The 16,064-nt window shown below is 50.0% G+C and overlaps 1 protein-coding gene across 1 annotated transcript; it reads left to right on the forward strand.

The window, feature by feature from the left end:
- Positions 1-184: 184 nt before the first annotated feature.
- On the forward strand, positions 185-13,964 carry NUCB1 (nucleobindin 1). The gene is made up of 7 exons (XM_057535032.1): positions 185-400; positions 789-925; positions 3,551-3,658; positions 6,410-6,542; positions 10,775-10,878; positions 13,353-13,538; positions 13,813-13,964. Exons 2-7 carry the CDS (start codon positions 800-802, stop codon positions 13,936-13,938), a joined length of 783 nt encoding a protein of 260 aa, XP_057391015.1. The 5' UTR covers positions 185-400; positions 789-799; the 3' UTR covers positions 13,939-13,964.
- The last annotated feature ends 2,100 nt before the right edge of the window (positions 13,965-16,064 follow it).

Genomic DNA, 16,064 nt, shown 5'->3' on the forward strand with positions numbered 1-16,064 from the left:
ATTTACAGCCACTTCTAGGGGAGAAAATAAATGGGAAAACTACAACTCCCATGAGGCGAAGAGGCCAAGATGCCCGCGGAAGTTGACTAATTTTCCTCCGGTCCAACAGGGAGTTGTAGTTCTCTTTGAAAGTCTCCGTTCTTTCGCCTAAAAAGCAGGATATGTGGCGTCAAAAGGTAGGGCTTCCGAGGAAGGAGGCTCGGCTTTCGAGAAAAGGCCAGCGACTTCGACAAGGGGCGGGGCCGCTAGACAGGGGCCCGAAACCTGGAGCCAGCGTGGACCAATCAGGCTGCTGAGAGCGGATCCTCTGCGGGGAAAGTGGGCGTGGCCTAGGGGGGACATCGCAGAGAACACACCGGAGGTCCTAGCCCCGGAAAACGCCCTCTGCGGTGAAGGAGAGGTAAGTGGCTGGAGGGTCCTGGACTCTTGTGTCCTGGGGAGAAGGGAAGCGGGGCACGAGAGGGCTGGAAAACTGAGTCTCGGTGGAGGACACCGGTACCTCCAGATCCTGGGAAAAGAGGAGGCTGGGGCCCTGGACCTTTGGGCCTGGGGAAAGAGGGGGTCGAGATCCCGGATTCCTAGTCTAAGCGAAGAGGGTGCTGGAAGTCAGGACTCCTGGGTCTGAGGAAGGAAAGGCTGGAGGCTCGGAATCCTGGCTCCCGGGAAACGAGACGCTTTGCGTCTTGATTCTTGGAAGGGGGCAGGGAGCGGCGCCGGGAGTCCAGACTCCTGGGTCCAGGGGAGAAGGCGGCTTGGGACAGACTTATTCCACCTCTCCGACCCCACAGACCACGCCGCCATGCCTCCCGCTGGGCCCCGTGCAGCCCTCCTTCTCCTGTCACTTCTGCTGCTGCTGCGCGCTATTCTGACCGTGCCCCTGGAGCGGGGGGCGCCCAAGAAGGAGAATCCCGCGACCGAAAGCCCCGTGAGTGGCCCTGCCCTGCTCGCCAGCCAGGTGTTTGCAGTGGTACTACAATTCCCGTGCCCCCATGGCCCCTGGCTGGCTACGGATGCGGCTTGGAGTTTGCCTGCCATTCTTTGCCGTCCCAGGGTTTTGACGTGGTGGAAAACTTGGGTGTGTGTGTGTGTGTGTGTGAGAGAGAGAGAGAGATCTCTAAGCCCCTGACTTTGAGATATGGAAAAACAGGTCAGATTTTAGATGAAAAATCTGCATCACCCCCCCCCCACCTAAATCTCTCTGCTCTTTTAAGACGCCCTCCCCTCAAGAAGGACTCTGGAAAAAAAAGAACTACATTTCCCAGTAGCATCTTGAGCAGGTGGTGTTAGCTAACTGGGGTGTTCTCACATCATGGAGCTCATGGGAGTTGTAGTTTAAATTATGATGGGGCACGGTAACTGCTCATTTATTCCAACGTGTGTTTATCGAACACTATGAAACCTTTGGTCTTAGGGAATTTGGAACTTGAAAAGATCCTCAAGGCCAGTGCCCTGATTTGTGGCCCGAATCCTACAGCTCCCACTAGGAATGGACACACCACTGTCTCTGGAACAAATCATCCCATGCTCCTGTATGACAGGTCCCCACCCAGCAAGTGAGGCCTTTGCTCCGTGAAATCTTTGCAGACACAGAAAGGCAGCTTGAGTCCCCTTGCCTTTCATTCATTCCACACATTTCTTGAGCATCTTCTAGGAGCCAGGCACAGTGCTAGAGCAAGCCCCCTGCCCTCACAGACCAGCTTAGTTCGCTGGGAAGACAAACGGCAGGGCCCTCTGAGAATGGACACCAGGGGTGATGGTCAGGGAGGAAGGAAGGGTCATTTGAGCTAAGATCTGAAGTGTGGGGAAGAATATTCCAGGCAAAAGGAACAGCCTGGGCAAAGGCTGCTTGGTGGAGGAGAGCACAGAGAGTAGAAGGACTTACAGGAGGCCAGTGTGGCTGAAACAGAGTGAGCGAGGAGGAGATGAGGTCAGAGAAGGAACAGGGGGAGATCCCACGGGGCCTTGTGGGCCATGGTGGAGACTTTCTTTATTCTGAGGCTACTAGAGGGTTATAAATGTCCGTAACAACAATCATAATAACATTGACAGCTCTTACTAAGTGCCGAGTTAAATATTTAAAGATATTAACTGCTCTAATCCTCACAACAGTCCCTATGAGGTGGGTGCTCACTAACCTTACTTTACAGGTGCGGAAACTGAGGCACAGAGACGTTAAGTAACTTGCCCAAGGACTAAGATTGCCAGACTTAGCTAATAAAGACACAGGACACTCAGTTAAAATTGAGTGGGTTTCAGATAAACAATGAATAATCATTAGTATAATATACTGAAAGTTATTCATTGTTTTATCTGAAATTTAAATTTAACTAGGCATCCTAATGGTCCTAACAAGGTCACATAGCTAGTAATTGGCAGATTTGGGATTCCAGCTCACTGTGTTTGGCTGAATGATGGCCCCCAAAGATGTCCATGCCCTAATCCCCAGAACCTGTGAATATATGGCAAAAGAGTGTTTGCAGGTATGATTGAGTTAGGTGGAGAAATTATCCTGGCTTATCCAGGTGAGCCCAATGTAATCACAAGGGTTCCATATAAGAGCCAGGCAAGAAAGTCAGGGTCAGAAGTGATGTGATGATGTAAGCAGAGGTCAGAGTGATGCAAGGCCACAAGCCCAGGAGTGTAGGCAGCCTCTAGAAGCTGGAAAAGGCAAGAAAGCAGATTGTTCCCTAAAGTCTCCAAAATAAGCTCAGCTCTGCTGAACCATTTTGGACTTCTGACCTCCAGAACTCTAAGAGAATAAATTTTTATTGCTCTAAGCCACTTAGTTTGTGATACTTTGTTACAGCAGCAATAGGCGATTAGTACACCCACAGTGCCATAGCTGGGTGATCTGCTCCCATTTATCACCTATGGTGTGTTCCTCAGCAAATGTAATGATAGCTATAGTAGACTGAGTATCTTCTAAAGACTTACCATGGTGCCAGGCTTTTGTGGGGTTTTTTTGGTGCCAGGCTTTTTATCTCTTACTTTTCACCACAGCTCTGAGAGGTAAGAAATTTATTGCCTATTTTACAAATGGAAGAGTGAGGCCCAGGAAGAGGAAAGTGCCAGCCACCTACACGTGGCAGGGCTAGGACCAGGAGCCCAGGGATTTTTGTCTGTCTTGTTCACTTGCTGTGCCCCATAGAGCAGTGCCTGGCACATGGTAGGGGCTCGCTGCATGCTTGTTGAATGAATGAATGTACGTTTCACTGCTTTCCAACAAATACCAGTGTGTCCACTCTACGGGCAGTGTTGGGCTGGGTGTTTACCCTTGTGATTTTAATTTCATCTCCACTGCAGACAGACCTGGGAAGAGGTAAGAGCTGTGGCCCGGAGGATCAGGCAATTTGCCTGGGGTGACAGAGCAACCAGGGTCTGCTGGCTCTAGAGCCTTTATCCCATGGGGCAGGGCTCCTGCTCAGGGTTGGGGGCTGATCTCTGGGTCCCTCAGCAGGTGCCCAGGGGAGCAGAGCCTGGGTCCTACCTGCAGAGAAGAACCAGAGAGGGACCAGGGCTGAGGCTACTATGTTCATTCTTTTTGCCTCAGGACACAGGCCTGTACTACCACCGGTACCTCCAGGAAGTCATCAACGTGCTGGAGACGGACGGGCACTTCCGGGAAAAGCTGCAGGCCGCCAATGCTGAGGACATCAAGGTGAGGCTGGGTGCGAGCACACTGGGAGGGCATGCATGCTCAGAGGGCAGAATTCCAGAACGGATCAGGTTCCCCAAAGGGGAACCTTCCAGCCATCACAAAACTGAGACTGGGGAGAATTCACTTCTCGGGGTCACATAGCTGGGAAGGGATCTGGGGAAGACAGAATGTGTGGTTAAGTGTGGATGTGGATGGTACATGCCTCCCAGTATCAGCTCTACCAGCTGTGTGGCCTCCCTTCACTGTGCCTCAGTTTCCCCATCTGTAAAATGGGGTAATAATAGAACCTGCATCATAGGACTATCCGAGGTAAGACGTGTAAAAGGCATGGATGTGCACAGTGGCCATTCTCAGTAAGCGCAATGTGAGGGCTGGTTCTGCGAGTTCTCAGCATAGTGCTCTCTACACAGGAAGAATTCAAAACACGGGAGATGCTGTCATCACTCACATCACCTCTAACTCTCATGTTAGGCCTCTAGAGGAGCTGTGATTCTCCCCATTTTACAGAGGTGGACACTGAGGCCCTAGTAGCAGTGTTTTTCCTTCCTGGAGGCCTGGGTCTCAATCCCTGGACTGACTGAGCCCAGAGCCCATATCCCACCCCATCCCCCAAGCAGTGTTCCTCAGAAAGGATGCTCACACACACACACACACACACACACACGCCATGAGGAGACAACACTGCCTGCCACCACCCCACCCCACCTAGACTCCCCTCCCCGTTCGGGTACATGTTGGAACATCCCACCTGGGGGATCCACGCCGAGTTCTCCAAACACCTTGGCCCAGAGGAGGCCCCAGGGCCTGGGACTGATGGGGGGAGGGCAGCCCTGCTCTCCCCAAAACCTCCCAGCATTCCTTGGGCTCTTGTCCATCCCCATCCACCTGGCCCCTGACAATGGACGGGCATAACTAGAGACTGCTGAGCCCAGCCCATCCCACTGCCCAGCTGAGGAAACGGAGGCCCTAGAGGCCACCCAGCTTGTCCAAGGTCATACAAGTGGGAAATGACATCAGAAACAGTGGCCGCGTAGGCAGGCAGGTTCTGGAGTGGGACAGTGGCAGGTTCCAATCCCAGCTCCACCTCACACTCTTCTGTGCAAGTGGTCACACCCCTCTGTGCCTTGGTTTCCTTCTCAGAAAACGGGGAGGCTCATGCAGCACTTTCACTGTTGGGGGGAGATGGGGGTGGGGTTGCATGAATCAGCGATAATCCCCACTTTGAGGCTTTGGTCCAGCCTGTCATCAGCCTTCAGTAAATGTCAGTTGTCCTTGTCACTGGTGGTGATAATCTCAGCCCCATTTTTGAGGTCCAGGGTAGGGAAACAGTGTGCTGGGGTCACGTAGTGCAGTGGTGACAGGACTGGGATTTGAACCCAGGCCCCAGGACTCTCACTCTGGGGAGACATGACCCCACCTATGTCACCAGGCTGGAAACTGGCCTCCTATCCTCACTGTCTGAGGAACCTTGGGCCAGGGGCTTCTCCTCCTGAGCCTCAGTTTGTTTATCTATAAAATGGGGTTGTGGGCAGGATTAGAGGACGGACTCAGTGAGTTCAGTGCAGGACTTGACTCATCGTAGGTGCCTGACTGGTTGAGGTTAACATGACTGGCACTGCAGTCCCTTTGTCCTGCTGCTTCTGCAAAGGCCACGCCCCCTGCAGGCTGGAGAGACCGAAACGAGTGGCTGAGAAAGCCATCTGAGACAGTGCAGGGTGCTGGGGTAGCCCGGGGGAGGGACCCAGGCCGTCCGACAGTGAGAGAAAGCTTCTAGGGAACGGATTCTCCCGAGTGAGGTTTGAATTCTCAGTGGGATTGTCTGGTATAAAAGTTGAAACGGTTGGGGGGGGGGGGAGGGGGGAAGGGCGACGTTTCAACAGTAGAACTGTGTGTACCAGTGAAGCATTCTGGTACCTTCAGCTGTCTGCTGGTGGGCTCCTTATAACTGACATAAAGACAGAGGGATGAGGCTGGAGCGGGGACGGCCAGGAGGAGGGGGAGGCATGGGCAGATGCAGGATCTTGCGGGATCTTCAGTGCTAGGCCCAGGGATTCGGTCCTGTGGGCACTGGGGAGCCACGGGGGTGGGGGTCTGTGAGCAGGAGAGGGGTGGGGTCAGCACAACTGAGAAACGGACATAATCCAAAGTGATGATAGAGGTAACTCAGAGAAGGCACCTTGCTCAGCACGTGTGAGTGTGTGTGAGTGTGTGTGTGTGTGTGTGTGTGTGTGTGTGGTGGCGTCAAGGGGGTTGTCGGGGATTCTTCCAAGGGAGGTGCCGTCTGCTTTGAGTTTATTTTGTTTGTTTGTTTTAATTTTATTGAGATATAGTTGGTTTACAATGTTGTGTTAATTTCTTCTGTACAGCTAAGTGACTCAGTTATACATATATGTATTCTTTTTCATATTCTTTTCCACTACGGTTCATCACAGGATATTGAATAGAGTTCCCTGTGCTATACAGTATGCTTTGAGTTTTGAAGGACTGCAAGGATCTGGTTAGGCTTGGAAAGCAGTGGCAGGGAGAATCCCAGGCAGAGGGACCAGCATGTGTAAAGGCCTAGAGGTGGGAAAGAGCCGTGAGCCGTGAGTGTGATTTGATGAGTGACGGGAAATAAGAAGGGCCTCCAATGCCAGGCTGAGGGGCTGGAATCTTGTCCCGGGGCCTCTGGGGAACCCCAGGAGGCATCAGAAAGCTGGTAGAAGCCTCCAGAGAGGGCAGCCTGATTTGTGTCCCCTCTCTCCCGGGCAGAGCGGGAAGCTGAGCCGGGAGCTGGACTTCGTCAGCCACCATGTCCGCACCAAACTGGATGAACTCAAGCGGCAGGAGGTGTCGAGGCTGCGGATGCTGCTCAAGGCCAAGATGGACGCCCAGCAGGAGCCCAGTAAGCAGGCCAGTGGGGCGGGTGGGGCCGGTGGGGTGGGTGGAGCTGGCGACGTTGGGGGTCACGGGGCAACCTCCCTCCCCGGCCTCCAGGTGATTTTGGCAGGTGGAGCTAACTGGGGCCTCATTCTCTCCACCCCTGTAAAATCCGCATGGAAGATTGATCGAGTTTTCTTCCTAGCACAATCTACTATTAACATTACTCGGGAGATGTTAGTAATCTTAGTTGCTCGGGTGGTTTTTGATTTGTTTTTAATTTTTATTTTAACAAATCAGGGTCATTTAAAATTTTGATGTTACTTCAAACTTACAGAAAAGTTGCAAGAATACTACCAAAAACTCCCAAATACCCTTAGCCCAGATTCTGTAATTGTTAACGTTTGCTCCATTTATCTGTGGTTCACATTTGTGAGTTCCCTGCAGACACCGTATTCCTTTATGCCTAAATATTTCAGTGTGATTTTTCTCAGAACAACAATGTTCTCCTACAATACTATAGTACCGTGATCAAAGTCAGGAAGTTCAACAGGTTGCATTGTATTTTTCCTTGCATACTTATTCTTTCTCTCCCCCACTAGAATGATTCTAATTTCCTGGCATTTATATGTGAGGCTATATTTTATAATCTAATTGTATGGCTAAAAAAGAAAAACAAAGAAAGAAAAGAAAAAAAAATGTGCCTGGAAGAGGGAGATTTGAGTGGATTTAAATTCCAAGATCCCACCTTATTTCTAACATTCCTAGATATAGTTTCTTGGAGCATGCGTCTGGACCATGCTATTTCTTTTAAATGACTTTATTGAGGTATGATTCATATACCAAACAATATACCCATTTGAAGTGTACAGTTCAGTGATTAGTATATTCACAGGTATGTGCAACCATCATCAAAGTCAATTTTAGAACACTTTTATCACTCCAAAAAGAATCACTAGACCATGTAACTATCACCCCTCTATTCCCCCACCCCACCCCTGGCAGCCTACTTTCTGTCTCTATAAATTTGCCTATTATGGACATTTCATATAAATGGAATCATACGATAAGTGATCTTTTGTGTCTGGCTTCTTCTAGTGTAATATTTTCAAGGTTCATCCACACTGTAGCGTGTATCACAGCTTTATTCCTTTTTAGGGCCAAGTAATATTCCCTCGTCTGGATCTACCATATTTAGTTTGTCCATTCATCCATTGATGGATATGCGTTGCTTGCATCCATTGGCTACAATGGACCATGCTATTTTACTCATTGTAGCTTTGTGGGATATTCTGGTACTGCTGGGGCACCTTTTGGCTCGTCACTAAGTGTAAGAACAAGCCCACTTTATTGAGATTTACCTCCAGCTTCTTCTTTCATCTCCTGACACTCTTGAGGCTCCCGTGTTACAGATGGGGACCCTGAACGTTGGTAGATGGTGTTAAGGGTCAGTAAGAGAGCTGAGCTTTGTTTTCATTCCTATCTGATGCCTCTTATCCATTGATCAAATATGTCTTGAGTTCTACTCTGTGCCAGGCACTGAGCGGGGTGCTGGGGCTCTAAGGTGACCAGACGGACATGGTCTCCAGCTTCCTTCTGCATAACCATCCACGCTTTCTCTGTCTTGCTGTTTTAATTACTACAGTTTCAGAGTCTGACTTGATCTCTGGTAAACTGGATGTTCCCTTGTCATGAATGAGAAAAAAATCCCTCCCATCAATTGGTTGCTTATTACATCCCATACGCTAAGCTATGTACTTCAACTTTTGTCCCTTCAACAACTCAGGAATCTCCAGAATCTGACTACTCTCCACGTCCATTGCTGTCACTGGGTCCCACTTGGATCAGCGCAGTCTCCTCCTCCCTGGGCACCCTGCCACCGCCCTTGCTTTTCCCACTATTTGTTCTATTTCCCGTGGAACAGCCGTTCTTAACAGAATCCTGTTAATATCTGGATTCATTTCCTGTGGCCACTGTAACAAATCAGCAACAACTTAGTGGCTTAAAACAACACACATTTATTCTCTTTACCTTTTGGAGATCAGAAATCCAAAATCAGTTTCACTGGGCCAAAATCAAGGTGTCAGCAGGGCTCTGCTAGTTCTGGAGGTGCTCTGGGGGGAAATCTGTTTCCTTGCCTTTTCCAGCTTCCAAAGCTTCATTCCTAGGCTGGGAACCTCTTCAAATCCAGCAGCGTAGCGTTTTTCTCCAGTCATCACATGGCATTCTTCTGTAGTCAGATCTCCTGCTGCTTCTCTCTTACAAGGATTACATTTAGCCGCCTTCCCCAGTTAATCCAGGATCATCTCCCCATCACCAGATCCTTAATTTGATCACATCTGCAAAGTCCCTTTTGCCCCATGAGATCACATATTCACAGGTTCCAGGGATTCAGATGTGGACATCCTGGTGGGGGCATTTATTCAGCCTATCACAGCACCCCGTTCGAGTCCTGTGCCTCCTGTGCTCAGAACCAGCCATGCCTCCCCAGTGCCCTCAGGATCAAGTCCACACTCCTTGCTAGTTGGAGGCCAAGCTGAGCCCTGCCACGCCCGTCCCAGCCCCTCCCTTCACATGTGTGCCCTCTCACCCGACCCTCTGGCATCAACATTTTTAGTACGGAGGATAACACATCTTTCTCACCTTGGGACTTTTGCCTGTGACATTCTTTCTCGGGGGTCTTGGCATGGCCAATGGAGCTTTGGTCTCAGCCCAGATGTCGCCTCCCTCGTCCTGCCCTGACCGTCCTGCATGAAGAATCCTCCATTTGTTTGAGTCCTTTGTGGTCGTGTGTTTGTCCCTTACTCACCTGTTCTCCATCTTGACCGGGTGCTCCAGGTGACAGATGCCGTCACCGTCTGGTTCCTGCTGTGTCCACAGTGCTAGCCACAGGGTCGGGCCCAGAGTATGGCTCAACACACATCTGTGGCATGAATAACGAATTATGAGACTTGATCTGTGCCTGTCTCCTGGGTCTGTCCCTCCTCTGGGCTCACCCAGGCCCAGAGCTGCCGCCACTACAGCCTGAGTCACCTGGATTCCAGCTGCCTGTGTGTGTGCCTTTCACCCCCACCAGCCCAGGAGCCGCTGGAGGCGCAGGCCCGGGTCTGATTCACATGGGGGCCCCCAGGAGGCCTCTCAGGATGTGTGTCCAGTGAATGAGTGGGTGCCAAGTGTGTCCTGCTCTCTCCCTCTCTGCCGGGAAACTCTTGTACAAGGAGGCTGCACTACTTTGCTAGGGCTTCTGTAACAAAGTACCACAGACCGGGTGGCTTAAACAATAGGCATTGATTGTCTCACAGTTCTGGAAGCCAGAAGTCAAAAATCAAGGTGTCAGCAGGGGGTGGTTCCTTCTGAGGGCTGTGCCGGAGAATCTGTTCTGGGTCTTTCTCTTTGATTTGGAGATGGCCACACACAACACACCCCCGCCCCCACCATGTCTGTTCACATTGTCTTCCCTCTGTGTGTGTCTCTGTGTCCAAATTTTCTCTTTTTATAAGGACTCCTGTCATATGGGATTAGGGCTCATCCTCATGACCTCATTTTAACTTGATCACCTCTGTAAAGCCCCTCTCTCCAAATAAGGTCACATTCTGAGATACTGGGGGCTATCAACCTCCCTGTGAATTTGGGGGCATGCAGTTCAACCCATAACAGAATTAAGTGTCATGTGCTCTGGAGCCCAACTAATCCTCACTCTGCCTCTTCCTAGATGGTGACCTAGACGTCACTTCCCCTCTCTGGGCCGCAGTTTTCACATCCATAAAATGGGATAATTACAGAACCTATGTGAGATTTTTGTGAAAAGTAAATGCATTAATATATTTAATATGTTTAGGGCAGGGCCTGGCACATAGTACATGTTTGATACATGTTGGTTATCATCGTGGTTATTATTATTTTCAGCATCAGACTCAGTTGTGGCATCACCTCCTCCAGGAAGCCCTCCCTGATTGCTCCAGGCTCATTCAAGCCATCCTCTGTGGGCTTCTCCTGTGCCCTCTGTGACCTCCTTTAGAGCACATCCAGCCCAGGATAGTTTTTGTTTGTTTGATTTTTGTTTGTTTTTTTGCCGTGCTACGCGGCTTGTGGGATCTTAGTTTCCCAACCAGGGATTGAATCGGGGCCCCTGGCAGTGGAAGCCTAACCACTGGACTGCCAGGGAATTCCCGCAGGATAGGGATTTTGAAAGAAAGAACGTTCCATGAGTTGTTCATCCCCGCCCCCAACACACACCCCGTCTTCCCTCTCATCCAGATGTACAGTTGGATCACCTGAGCCTCCTGAAGCAGTTTGAACACCTGGACCCTCAGAATCAGCACACATTCGAGGCCCGGGACCTGGAGCTGCTGATCCAGACAGTAGGTTGAGGGGGACCTGGGGGCAGAGGACTGAGGGAAGCTTTGTAGAGGGGGAGAAGGGAGCAGAGGCTGGGATGTGAGCCCACTCACCCCTGCCTGGTGTTCTCTGAGGCCAGCGGCTGCAGAAGGGCTGGTTGTGCCTAAAAACCTTCCCCAGGTTCTCTACAGGAAAGCGGAGTTGTGTGCGTGTGTGTCGGGGTCGGGGGGTTGGCTCCACTCACACCTGGATTCAAATCCCTCCCCTATGACTGGGGGCAGGAATTCCCTCTGTGTCCTTGCTGTAGGCAGAATAATAGCCCCTCAAAAGACGTCACATGCCGTCTGCGGAACCTCTGGCTCTGTGACCTGATGTGGCAAAACGGACTTTGCAGTTGTGATTAAGCTGAGGAGCTTGAGATGGGGGGAATGAGCCTGGTTTATCCAGGTGGGCCCTAAGTGTCATCACAAGGGTCCTTGTAAGAGGGATGCACGGAGTTCCCTGGTGGCCTAGTGGTTAGGATTCTGGGCTTTCACTGCCAAGGCCCAGGTTCAATCCCTGGTTGGGGAACTGAGATCCCACAAGCCATGTGGTACGGCCAAAGAAATTAAAAAATAACATAACATAACATAAAATTAAAAAGAGGGAAGCAGAGGGAGATCTGACTACAGTAGAGGGCGGCAGTGTGACGACCAAAGCAAGGTGGCTCTGCTGCTGGCTTTGAAGATGGATGAAGGGGCCACAGGCACGTATGCAGCTCTAGAAACTGGAAAAGGCAAAGAAGAGGGTTCTCTCCTAGAGTCTCCGGAAGGAGCACGGCTCTGCCAACACTCTAATTGCAGCCCAGTGAAACTGATTTCAGACCCTGGCCTCCATGCTGTAAGATGATAAGTGTGTGTTAAGCCACGATAAATAATAATTTGTTAGAGCAGCACAGGAACAAATGTGGTCTTTGTGTGAGAAGTAGGATCTACAGCCCTGCCTCATGGGGAAGGCCAAGTTCGGGGTTGGGGAGTGGCAGGGGATGCTCAGGTCTGCCCCTGCCTGTTCCCTGCTCACAGCCCTTCTGTAGCTCCCCAGCACCCCCAGGACAGAAGCTACCTCTCTGCCGGACTTGAGCCTCAGCCTGCTTTTCTGGCTGACTGGAGCTCCATCTAGTGGCCATGAAGATAATAGCAGCCATTTGATTGAGTCCATGCCTGACCTTCGTCCCCGAGAGATGGTTCTGCCGCTTATTTCCAGAACATTCCAGAAACTGTCCGCTTTCCTGCAGCCGCTCTGTCATTCTCCTGGTCTCAACCCCAGAGATGGGCTCCTTGTTTCTGCCTTCCACACTCAACAGCAGGGTTTCTCAGCTCGACACTCTTGACACTTAGGGCTGGATAATTCTTTGCTCTGGGGGCTGTTTGTGCATTGTGTGATGTTTAGCAGCATCCGTGGCCTCTACCCTCTAGATGCCAGTAGACCTCCCCTAGTTGTGACAACCAACAATATCTTCAAACATTGACTGCTGTCCCCTGGGGACCACAGTCACCCCAGGTTCAGAACCTCCGTCTGTTCCCCACACAAGAGCTGTATTGGTTTTCTATTGCTGCCATATAACCAGTTACCACACACTCAGTGGCTTAAGACAACAGAAAGCTATCCTCTCACAGTTCTGGAGGCCAGAAGTTGAAAATCGGTATCACTGGGCCAAAACCAAGGTTTCCTTAGAGACATCTGCTTCTTGCCTCTTCCAGCTTCTGGGGGTTGCCAGCATTCCTTGGCTTGTAGACACATCACTCCAGTCTCTGCCTCCACCATCACGTGGCATTCTCCCTGTGTCTCTCTGTGTCTTCTCTGTCGCCTTCTTGTAAAGACACTAGTCATTAGAACTAGGGCCCACCCTAATCCAGTAGGACCTCATCTTAACTAATTACATCTGCAAAGATCCTGTTTCCAAGTAAAATCACATTCTGAGGTTCTGGGTGCACGTGAATTCTGGGGGGACCCTATACAACCCAGTATAGTATTGTTATCACCATTTTCCAGAGGCAGAAACTGAGGCACAGAGAGAATGAGTAACTTGCCCAAATCCACAGCTAGCGGGATTTGTTCACGTGGCAGAGCCTAGATTTGAACCCTGGGCAGAATAATTAGAGACCTCATGTTGTTTACCCCCTAGCTGTACTGCTTTCCATATTAAGCCACCTCATGTGCTGTTCCTTATTATTTATTCCTCCAAGATCTTGAGATTGTGGAGGACTTGAAAGAAGTGAGTTAAAGTTGCTATTGTCTAACCATCCTCGTCTTTTTTTTTTTTTTTTTTTTTTTTCATCCTCGTCTTTTGACCAAAGAGGGGAGGCTATGTATTATGGGACAAAAGTGACATCGGGACATAAGACCCAGCACACGTGGAAGTTGGGCCAGGTTCAGAGCTAAAGGCCTGGCATTCGGAGGTTGGAATTAGGGGCTGGGCATAGAAGTGAGGTGAGAGTGACCGTCTGCCTTTCCCCAGGCCACCCGGGACCTTGCCCAGTACGACGCAGCCCATCATGAAGAGTTCAAACGCTACGAGATGCTCAAGGAACACGAGAGACGCCGTTATCTGGAGTCCCTGGGAGAGGAGCAGCGAAAGGAGGCAGAGAGGAAGCTGGAAGAGCAACAGCGCCGGCACCGAGAACACCCCAAAGTCAATGTGCCTGTAAGGACCCCCATTCATGCCTACCCCCCCCCCACCACGTCCAACTTTCCAAGCTCCACAAGAAAGTAGCCGAAAAACTACAACTCCCAGCAGACATTGAGGCAAAAGGCCCCTTTTAATGTACCCAGCTATCTCCAGGGGCTGCTGGGAGTTGTAGTTTTCTTTTCTTGCTTGAGGGCAATGACATTTGAGGGATGGGGGTAAAGGGTTCTCTAGCTTTATCCTATGGGACCCAGACCTCTTGCTCATGAGCCCCCGGCTCTCCCTTCCACAGGGCAGCCAAGCCCAGTTGAAGGAGGTGTGGGAGGAACTGGATGGATTGGACCCCAACAGGTTTAACCCCAAGACCTTCTTCATACTGCATGGTAAGGTGGGGAGGGAGTCCCAACACCCAGGCTAACGCTCAGGCTCTGACCTTTCTGGGGCCTGAATGCTAAGAAGGGGTCTCCCTCACTCACAGGGCTTAGGGAGGCCAAAGAGGTCTGAGCCCCTCTCCCCTGGTGTTCTAGAAGGCCCTATCCCTCCCTGTTGTTGGGAATAGGATCTTCCATGGAAGAGCTGGTCCTTTTATCTGGGATACACCAGGCCTCTGGGTTCTAAGGACTGACTGGTAACTGAGCAAACCAGGCTTGGCTAGGCCTGGGCCCCCCTCCCATGGCAGCCCAGAAGCCCCGGTCCCTTCTGGGGGCCCTATCGCTAAGCAGGGGCTGCTCCCTAGTAACCAGGCCTCCAGGGGCCCGGGAAGCCCCTTCTCCATGGTGATTCAGGGACATGGTCCCCTTCATTTTCTTCCTGTCTGGAAACATCACCTCTATGTCCAGCCTTTAATTCCAATCTCCAAATGCCAGGCGTTTGGCTCTGAATCTGGGTCTTATGTCCTGATGTCACTACTTTTTTTTTTTTGCACCATGCGGCTTGAGGGAGCTTAGTTCCCCGACCAGGGACCGAACCGGGGCCCTCGGCAGTGAAAGTGCGGAGTCCTAACCGCTGGATCACCAGGGAATTCCCCTGATACCACTTTTTGCCAGGCCCCCTCAGGTGTGCCCAGGAACCCGAACCAAATGCTATAGCCTGTCACCAGAGCTTAGCAGGGTCTGATTCATTCATTCAGCAAATGTTTACTAAGAGACCTCTAAGGCCCAAGCTTCATGGAGACCCTGTGTATACAGCTGTGAACAAAAGAAAGTCCCCCTGGCATCACAGAGCCAGGGATCAGGCAAACAGATAATTCTGTATTTCAGTGAATCTAAGTGACCATGAAACATAAGATGAACACTTGAACACTTGAATTTTACATAAACCGCCCATTAAACTAACACATCATCGATGATAAGCTACCTCCCAATTTTATGGTTGATAAAATATGGGGAGAAAAAAAGTGCATCTTAGAATCAGTGAAGTAGGTTCTATAGTAGATGATCAGGTAGTCACATTACCATGGAAAGCAGGATAGCGGGATTAAAGGTCTAGAATGATGATTTTAGATAGCCTGGTCTGGAAAGATTTTTGCCAGACCAGCACTGTCCAATAGAACTTCCTATGCTGATGGAAGTGTTCTGCAGCTGTGTTGTCCAATATAGCAGCCACCAGCCCCATTTGGCTTTTTTTTTTTTCTTTTTCTTTTTCTTTTTTGGCTGTACAGCATGGCATGTGGGATCTTAGTTCCCCGACCAGGGATTGAACCTGTGCCCCCTGCAGTGGAAGAGCGGAGTCCTAACCAGTGGACCGCCAGGGAAGTCCCTTTTTTTTTTTTTTTTTTTTTTTAAACAAATGAGACAATTTATCAACCCAGCATCATTTGTTCTTTTTTTTTTAATTAATTTTTATTGGAGTATAGTTGATTTACAGTGTTGTGTTAGTTTCTGCTATACAGCAAAGTGAATCAGTTATGCATATACATATATCCAGTCTTTTTTAGATTTTTTTCCCATATAGGTCATTATAGAGTATTGAGTAGAGTTCCCTGTGCTATACAGTAGGTTCTTATTAGTTCCCATGTGGCTATTATTATTAATTAAGCACTTGAAATGTGCGTTTTACAACTAAGAAATTGAATTTTTTTTAATCAATTAACTTTTTTTTAAGTTTATTTAATTTATTTATTTTTGGCTGCGTTGGGTCTTCATTGCCGCGTGCGCACTTTCTCTAGTTGCATCGAGCAGGGGCTACTCTATGTTGCAGGGCGCGGACTTCTCATTGCGGTGGCTTCTCTTGTTGTGGAGCATGGGCTCTAGACATGTGGGCTTCAGTAGTTGTAGCACACAGGCTCAGTAGTTGTGGCGCACGGGCTTAGTTGCTCCGCAGCATGTGGGATCTTCCCGCACCAGGGCTCGAACCCATGTCCCCTGCATTGGCAGGCAGATTCTTAACGGCTGCACCACCAGGGAAGCCCCTGATCAATTAAATTTTTAAAAATTTGTAATTGTGGTAAAATACACTTGACATAAAATCTACCATCTTAACCATTTTTAAGTGTACATATCAATAGTGTTAAGCATACTCACATTATTGTGCAACAGTCTTTTC

The sequence above is a fragment of the Balaenoptera acutorostrata genome, chromosome 19 (assembly GCF_949987535.1).
Source record: "Balaenoptera acutorostrata chromosome 19, mBalAcu1.1, whole genome shotgun sequence".
NCBI lineage: Eukaryota > Metazoa > Chordata > Mammalia > Artiodactyla > Balaenopteridae > Balaenoptera > Balaenoptera acutorostrata.